Here is a 9370-nt window from a genome sequence, read left to right as displayed (position 1 = left end):
ACACACATTGGCGATCATTGCTGCTGGGGCTTGGTTCATCTAGCTCGGTCGGCGCAATGCTATATTTAAAAACATTAGCCCTAATCAATCAATCATTGTGAATCAAGCAATTGCACATACACGAGAGTTCAACTGTTTCTCTGATCCTCTTGGGAAAAAATTAATCCTGAACAACTTATCATGTAGCGACGGCAACTTCCTTTTCACCCACACCATCGTCAATCCCAGTTCTCAGGTAAGATCGATTGGTTTCTTCATTACTAACTCTAATTACATTGTATCTTTTGCAGGGTGCCTCTCCCAATCAATGCTAGACAATTCTTTGGATGAATTATTTGCACTGGAAGTAGGTCTACAGACTGTGATGGATTTTAACATTTGTATCAAACATATTTTCTGCGATCATTATGGTGTCAGGGATACAATTTGGAGCCCAGATCAGCTCACGGCTTGGAGATTTCGTCCTCAGATTAGCAATTTAAAGTTTATACTAGATATGTCCAACCAGCCTCACCTTCATGTCATTCCTTCTGCATGGTTGATGCCAGCTATTAATTTAGCCACTATTGGTTTCAATTATCAGCATCTTAACCTCTTCCTGGTTGGTAGGGATTTACCATATTGGATAAGGAGATCATTCACTAAGCATGGCTTTGTCTTCTAATGTAGACCTCTTTGTTTTGTTGTCACTTTAGAGTTTGTTCTGTCTTGGCTGTAGCCTTCTCTTTATTTAATAAAATTAGCTTCTCAATTTGAGAAGTTCTTAAAAACCCTTCCATCAAAATGATTTTTAGTCAGACTTGGTCATGATTTATTTTTCGAAAAAGAAGTTGAAGTAGAAAAAGAAAATATCACACCTTCTAGAAAAACTTTGAATAAAATGCAAGTGGAACATCGGTAAACTCTGACTCGGCAAAATGCGACTGGGCAATAAAGAAGACTTTGAAAAAGAAGAGCATGTGTGGCGACCTACCCGGTTGCGAAATTTCCAATCTGTTCGGAGTCGCTGGTACTGATCGATAAATTATTCTAAGTTGTAATTGCCTTGCAAACTTGATTGTTCCTATTATAAGTAAGGCTTGATAGGAGTTTGGGATGTTACCTCTCACAAGCATTAGCATCTGGAGAGAGATTGAAATATAGAGAGACATGGAGCATATAGTTTCCTTTGCTGTGACGAAGCTGGTTGATCTCTTAGCACATGAAGTCGGGTTTCTCGAAGGAGTGGATGATGAGCTGAGATCCCTTCGCGATCTGCTCCAGTGGATTGAAGCACTCCTTAAAGACACCGATATTCATAGCAACAAAGACAATGATGAACGTGCTAAGCTTTGGGTGAACCAGGTACGAGATCTTGCTCATGACGCCGAAGACATCATCGACAACTACATCTTCAGAGTGCATCATCTGGATCATGCATCCCCAAGCAGTTGGCTCTCTTCCTTGGGAGCATGTCCTGTTCTACCTTCCAAACTATCAATCCTCCATGACCTTGGCAATAAGATTCACAAGGTCAAGGGGAGAGCTCAGGAGATCTATGATAATCAGAGAAAGATTGGCAATATTGCAAGCAGCGGAGATGGCCCTTCAAACTCAAACATTAATGAAGCAAGACCACCACCAGTGAGGCGGAGACGAACTCAAGATGTGGAGGAGGCCGATGTTCTCGGCTTTGATGAACATTTCCAGGCATTGGCAAGGATGCTGATGGGGGATGATGGGAATAAGAGGCGCGCTGTCATATCGATCACTGGCATGGGAGGGGCAGGCAAAACCACTCTCGCCAGGAAGATCTTCTCTGACCCAGGCATCAAAAGGCACTTCACATTTCAAGCATGGATCTGGGTTTCCCAAGAGAATCCAGCTCGACAATTATTGGAGGCTATTGCTAAAAATGCAATGTCTATATCTAACCTAGAATTGGAAGACAAATACCTGAGCCATGCAGAAATGAAGCCATATGAAAACATTACCACTAAAGATGAGCAGGAAGACTGGTTGGAACACCTGAGACATTTGATGGTGAAGAACGAAGTTTGTTCGCACTTGAAAAAAAATAAATACTTGGTGATCCTAGATGATATATGGAGCAAAGAAGCTTGGGATACCATTGAAGGTCTGCTACCAGATATGATGAATGGAAGTCGAGTGTTGCTAACCACTCGCAAGCAAGATGTGGCATTGCATGCAGATAGGCAGAGCCCTCCCTACGAGGTCAAGTTCTTGGGAGAAGAAGATAGCTGGGAGTTGTTTTGCAAAAAGGCAATTCCAACAAAGTGTAGCAATGATTGCCCGCCACACTTGAAACCTATAGGAAGAGAGATGGTGGCCAAATGTTGTGGTTTGCCGCTTGCCATCATTGTATTGGGACGCCTAGTGTTGACTAGACGTCAATCAGCTGAGGAATGGAGGAAGTTGCTAAAAAGCACGAATTGGCAACTAAGGCAGGGCGAACAGAAGATATCAGAAATACTAGCCCTCAGCTACCATCATCTCCCTTACTACATGAAGCCATGCTTTCTCTACTTTAGCATCTACCCCAAGGGCGCTCTAATCAGTGCCAAAAGGCTAATTCGACTTTGGATTGCGGAGGGTTTTATCCAACCCAGAGACCAAGAAACCATGGAGGAAGTCGCGGAGGATTACCTTGAGGAGTTGGTGCACTGGAGTATGATTCAAGTGGTGGAGAGACATGACCATGGAGGTATAAAGATTTGTCGAATCCATGAGCTTCTCCATGACCTCTCAATCTTTCTGGCCCAAGGTATGAACTTCATTCATATTCCTAGCAATGACAAGGAGGAGAATATTTTACATAACTGCCGTCGACTTGCTCTCCATGATGACAAGAGTACGAGGTACATTGCTCGATCTTATTCTATTGACTCCAATTCACGTTTGCGCACTATAACTTCAGTAGACATGGGGAAGAGCATCTCTAAAATGGAGAAATTCTTCCATGACTTGAAGTTGCTGAGAGTCATAAATCTACAGGGTACAAGAATCAAGTCATTGCCGAATGATATAGGAAAGTTAATTCATTTAAGGTACTTGGGCTTGCGTTATACAGATCTAACAGAGCTACCATCCTCCATCGGCAAACTCATAAATCTGCAAACTCTTGACATTAAGAAATCTATGCATATCAGTGAGCTACCAAGTCAAGTGTGGAAGATGCAGCGCAACCTAAGACATTTGGAAGGCAATTATTTGTCAATCAAGGGACTGCCAAGCACTGAGAGCCTACCTAATCTACAAACTCTTTCAAATGTTAAAGCTGGCACATGGTTGCAGAATGGTTTACAAAAGATGACGAACATTAGCAAACTAGGAGTCCATGATGTCACTGGCACTGACAAGGAGGCATTGTTAGATTGTCTTGGCAAACTAGACAATCTCACTAAATTGACATGGAAAACGAAATTGGCATGGAAAACGACGTATCATCATATGATACCTAGCTCAATATTCTCCACTAGTCAATACAGGAATAATATCCAAATTCTTTATTTGGGTGGCCCGTTGGAAGGGCTGCCAGATGCTATCTGCATGTCTGCAAGCCTCACCAAATTGACCTTACAATCAACAAGGCTTCAAGAAGATCCCCTAGTGATGCTTGGGAAGCTAGCTAATCTTCAGGTTCTTAGGTTAAGAGATGCTTTTGTTGGAGAGGAGATGGTTTGCGTGGAGAAAGGATTCCCTCAATTGAAAGTGTTAGAACTGAAATCCTTGTCTGAATTGGAGGTATGGAGCATAAAGGATGAGGCCATGCCCAAGCTTAGAGAATTGGAAATAGAGGCATGTGAATATTTAATGATGCTTCCCCAAGGCCTTCAAATGGTTACTAGTTTGCAGAAGTTGAAAGTGATACGAATGAATGATAACTTCTGCCGAAGGTTGAGAAATAATGATGGTGAGGACTGGGAAAAAATCAAGCACATACCCTCAGTCATGGTGTTTCGTGAAAGAAATAAAGCTGTGCCGTGTCGTCAACGTCCGCAAAAAAGAAAAGTATCACATCACCAAATATGTAGGTAACTGATGCAAACCCAACACCAACGCTGTGGCATTTTTTTAGAACTATGCTTGTTGATAGATAGAGTTTGTTAATAAGTATTGGAATTTTATTAAAAGAAGGAATTATTCTCTCATTTGTCTCTCCACTACACCAAAAAAGAGTTTTTGAGGCGGTTTTCAAGCTCTATAGAGGCGGTTAAAACCGCCTCTATAGCTATAGCGTTGGTTTTTTCACCCGCCTCTAAACCGCCTCGTATCAAGCCGGCTCTACACTTTAGAGCCGGTTTGTACAACCGTTGGGGTAATTTTTATTTACGGAAGCGGTTTTTAATAACAAGCATAGAGGCGGTTATAACCGCCTCTATAGCTAGTAATTTCTTACCCCTTATAAATAGCTTTAGAGGCGGTTATAACGGCTTCTATAGCTAATAATTTCTTATATTAACCGCCTCTAATAATTTTTTGTGTCTAATAATTTTTATTCCTCCCAATAATTTTAGAGGTGGTTATAACCGCCCCTATACCTTACACTTTCTTATGGTTCAATGGTTAAGTTTTAGAGGTGGTTATAACCACCTCTACGCCTACTACTTTCTTATTTTAGTTTTAGAGGCGGTTATAACCGCCTCTTAAACTATTATTTTTCTAAATTTTCATATTTTAGAGACAGTTAAAAATCACCTCTAAATTTGTTTTAAATATTTTTTTATTAATAATAAATAAATTTATTTAACCTGTAAATAAAAAACATGAATCATTCATTGACAAGTAATAAGCTCAAATGCAATGTATTTATCTAAGCTTAAAAAAAAAAACTAAAAGCCCTAGAACTAGTTACATGTATGCTGATATTTAGCCCACATATTTGAGCCGAAACGAACAAATGTTGTAATTCAATGTACTATTTAAAACAAATTCTCTTATAAAACATTTCTCAAAACTAAATCTTACTTTCTGCACATATTGCTCAATATATCAAAGCATGTTATTTGTGTACAAGTAGTGAGTCAAATCCGGAACATAACCAAAACGTTTGCAGACATTAATAATTGGCCGTGCATCTGGAAGTTTGGCTTCCATTTAGAAATTCTTTGTCTTCTCAAGATCATAAAAGTGGATTCTCTAGTTACTCTTTCAACTTCTTTAATCTGACCAGTTTTTTCTGCTACCTCAATATACTTGAAGTGTATATCCGAATCTTCGCTGTTAGGGGGAAAACAGGGATTCAAAGTTACTAGAACAGCCAACCTTATGTCAAATTGAAAAAAGTCATTCCTAAAATAACCAATACCTGAAGCTCAGATAGGATCCTAGAAAGAAGTAAAGACCTTCATAGGACTTAAAATTGCTCAAAAAGTTTTATGAATGAATCTAAGCCTAACAACTCAGAATATTCTTTTGCAGCCTGCAAAAATAAACATGTTAATTGAAAAGGAAAGGTAACTTGAAAGTGCACACCAAAATTTGAACCAATGAGAAAGTTACCTGAACAATTATTTGGAGATTTCCTCTTAGGTTAACCAGAAGATCTTTCATGCACTCTAATGCCCACTCTATTGAAGGGTCCCAAAAAACTCGACCAGCACCTGGAAAGAGATGTTAAATCTTAGAAAGACTGCATAAATCATAAAGCTAAATAATACGATTAAAAAAAAAAGAAACTTGAGGCTCAATCGCATGTGTGTTGACAATAACCCGTTTTATATCAAGCAACTCCAAATAATGCTGAGAAGTATACATAGCGTTATACAACTAATATTCATGGAATACATAATTAAAAATATCTTTCGAAAGGTATTCTACCTGAAGCGCAAGCATGTATGAATCCACGCCGTTAGCCAATATAGCATCAACAACATTGGGGTATGTGACCAAGTTGGCCTCCAAAACCCGTGCCAACAACAGATATTATAGATTGACAGAGAATGACTCAAGAGATGTCAACCAGCTTTTTGGCCCCACATTGAGTTCACCTTAGTTTGAAGGAAGGCATGCTCAGGTAAATTTGGTTTCAAAATGTCCAAAAGAAAAGCCATTGCCTCTCTAATCAAGTTAATTTCTTTGCAGCAAACACAGAAAATGGAACTCCTTTACTCCAATAAATAAGTTGAAGTACGAAGAAAAGTTAAGCTAATAAAATTTGGCAAATCATAAACAGCTTGACATCATAGACATACTTGGCAAACCTCTAGTGTCCAAGAGATAATATCACATTGCCCAAAAAAAATTGGTATATTCCTTTGGGTGCAAGTCTCAAAATGCAAAACAGAAAAATAAAAAGAACAGTAAGAAGTCACTAAACCTGGAGGAAAAGATATGTTATTGTGTTGTAATCAACAAGACATTCACCCTCCATTTGAGACGTCATTACAGCAAAATTCACAGCACCCTATAAAAACTTTGGCTTAGTGTCATGTTCACTGTAGAAAATCCACCAAGGCTACAGAAGACATGATTTAATATAACAATGTATAAAAATAATAATAAATGACTAAGCAAAGCAAAAATATTATTTGATTAAAATCTGAGGAAATAGGTTACCAAAACAAAAAAGTACCATCACACACATCAATCACATGAATGATGAAGCTGATCTCAGGATTCATGGTATCCGAAGTAGTTACCTGTGGATCTATTCTTAGAATCGTCTGCAGAAGAAAAAATAATCTGGTATATACCTAATCTGTACACAAGAATGAATCATTCATCACATATGTAATATTCATAAATCTTCAAACATCCCACTAGATGCAGACTAATTCAACATGCAGGAAATACAAATTCCAAGTACCTGCTTCTAGTATATAAGAATCTTGTCAAACTCTCGCAGCTCAGCAAAAACCGCAACAACTTTTGGAGTTGCCCTTGCTTTATATAGATCTTCCATGCAAGATCATTGCCTACAGTCTACAAAATAGAAATGGAGTCGGTGATGATGAAAAAGAATAAAAGATGGATCCATCTTTTAGCGAAGATAAAAAGAATAGAACAAATCTTCTTGTTTCTTTGAAAATCCTAGCTTTCCTGAAATACATAAAAAGAAACTCAAGCATTTAAATTAGGAGCAAGTGAAGAAATGCATGCATTAGTTGTCTTAATTAGACAAATAGTTGGATGCACAACTTCATGGCTGGTGAACATTAAAAGAAAAATTGAATGACAACACCAATCATAAGTAAAGGAATGGATACATAAATTGTTTTAAAGCAAAGTTGAATACACAACTTAATAGTTTGTTAACATTAAAAACAGAATTGAATGACAACATCAATCATAAGTGATCATTTAAAAAAAAATCCTCAACTCCAGCAAGCAGAACAATCACCTTCGTCCTCACTGACATAACCAACTACAACAAATCGGCCATCTTACCCCCTTCAAAAACCATCAAGCATGCCTTTATCCAGTTTACATTGTGATTACTAAGTGATACACTGCTATAAGAAGGTCAATCCATTAACTACAAAAAGATTGTTTACCACTCTCCTTGTCAATTTCCTCAAGCAACATAAGATCACTTGCTCCTCAAGCACACACAACACCAAACTGCAAATTCTAAATATATACATAAATAGTTAAGAATCATGAAGGTCTATAAAGTAATCAATTTCTACAAGTAGTGAATCCACATCATAACTTTTGCTTAATTTTGCAACATTTAACATTCAATTCTAATCAATCTCTCAACGCAAAGTTGGTGAGAGATGAACCAATATAGACTTTAGAATCAAATATGTTGAATCTATGTTTTGTTTAATCATTGGTAACATGATTATGAGAGTGCATGCATGTTTAAGAAACTAAGTAATTATTTTTTCAAGAAGAAAGCTAAAGATTTATGATGATGATCAATACCTATCCATGATGGAGTGAATGCATGTAAAATTTGTGATGATTTTGTTGATGAGTGATTTAAGCTGCAAGATGACTTGATCATCATATATATGAAACAAAACCATGGTCTTGAAGAAGGAACAATTAAAAACAATGAGACTTAATTAAAAACCAAAGACAGATCTCACAGTGCTTCCCCACCGATATCTGGCATCGATGTTAGCTCTTCACCGAACCAACAACCTGACGACCTCCCAATGCTCCTCACACGCCGCAATATGCAGCACAGTCCGCCCATCAAGATTGATGCTATTCACATCAACCCCCTCCTGAAGAAGCTCCTCCACACCATGCACATCCCCATGGCAAGCCAAGAACAGAAGCTGCATCGTACACTCAAGGTTCTCAAGCAAGGTGAGCTCATCTAGGCAGCAGTTACTCTGGCGTTGGGGATCGAGCAACAATTTCCCTCCAAAGGTGAACCTAGAGGAAAACAATAGCTTGATATCGAAGGAGAGATTGTGGCAAGATGAGATCCAACCTTTCTTTTCGATAGATCCCGTGGAGAATTACCGTGATAGATCAGAGGTCAGCGGCATAGCGGCCCCCATGGATGCGATTGGTGCTGGGAATCGAGAGGGTAGGGAATTCCAAGAAATCCCGCACATTCGTGGGATCAACCGATCAAGAGCTCCAATGGCCATGATTGGAATCGCCGGCAAGGGAGGAGAAGGAGATGAGGGATTGAATCTAGGGTTTGGTTTGGGATTGAGTGTGAGACGTGAGTGAGGACTAGAGAGAGAGAGAGAGAGAGAGAGAGAGACTCTGAGTGATTTATTTTTCTCATTTTATAATTTAAATTTAGAGGTGTTTTTTTGAAACCGGCTCTATAAGTTAGTACAAAGAAATTTTTACATGATTATAGAGGCGGTTTGTTAAAAACCCCTCTATATGTGCGCTTCTAAAAATTGAAAATGGTGTAGTGCTCATCTCATATCTCTCTTTCTCTCTTATTATTTTTTTTAAAATGGATGAACCACTGATGCATTACAAAAGAAAAAAAAGACAACAAACAACAAAACATGATAGAAAAATAAATGGAGACAGATCACTAAAGGTGAGTTGTCTCAGATACAACCCAAACAAAACAAAACCACCAAAAGAGAGGTCGGCAGTAGGGCGGCTACCACCAACGGCGGGGAAAATCAGAAAATATGAGCACCATCAAGAGTGGGGCGTTTGGCTCAACAATTAGAGTAATCATCTCCAAAATGTAGGCATCTATCTCTTTTGTCGAAGCAGTCGTCTCTAGAGTGGGAGTGTCTGACCCTCTAGCCAGAATAGAGGTCTCGAGCAAGTCAGTGTCTGACACCCTGTTTCCCCCAAAGACCAGGCTAGACTTGATATTCTTTCTCTACCTCTCTCAACTCATGTCTGTTCTCACCACAAGTCCCTTACGTTTCAATAACATTGGGAAGTCACTAGTACTTCAGTGTTTAGTTACTTAGCACAATGTCCC

The 9370-nt window shown here is 38.8% G+C and overlaps 1 protein-coding gene across 1 annotated transcript; it reads left to right on the top strand.

Moving 5' to 3' along the window:
* The first annotated feature begins 1047 nt into the window (after nucleotides 1-1047).
* On the top strand, nucleotides 1048-4127 carry LOC120266682 (probable disease resistance protein At1g58602). Its single transcript, XM_039274319.1, has one exon. It carries the CDS (start codon nucleotides 1150-1152, stop codon nucleotides 4036-4038), a length of 2889 nt encoding a protein of 962 aa, XP_039130253.1. The 5' UTR covers nucleotides 1048-1149; the 3' UTR covers nucleotides 4039-4127.
* The last annotated feature ends 5243 nt before the right edge of the window (nucleotides 4128-9370 follow it).

The sequence above is a fragment of the Dioscorea cayenensis genome, chromosome 8 (assembly GCF_009730915.1).
Source record: "Dioscorea cayenensis subsp. rotundata cultivar TDr96_F1 chromosome 8, TDr96_F1_v2_PseudoChromosome.rev07_lg8_w22 25.fasta, whole genome shotgun sequence".
Taxonomy (NCBI): domain Eukaryota; kingdom Viridiplantae; phylum Streptophyta; class Magnoliopsida; order Dioscoreales; family Dioscoreaceae; genus Dioscorea; species Dioscorea cayenensis.
The sequence above is the reverse complement of the archived record's forward strand: the minus strand, read 5'-3'. Positions and strand labels throughout refer to the sequence as shown.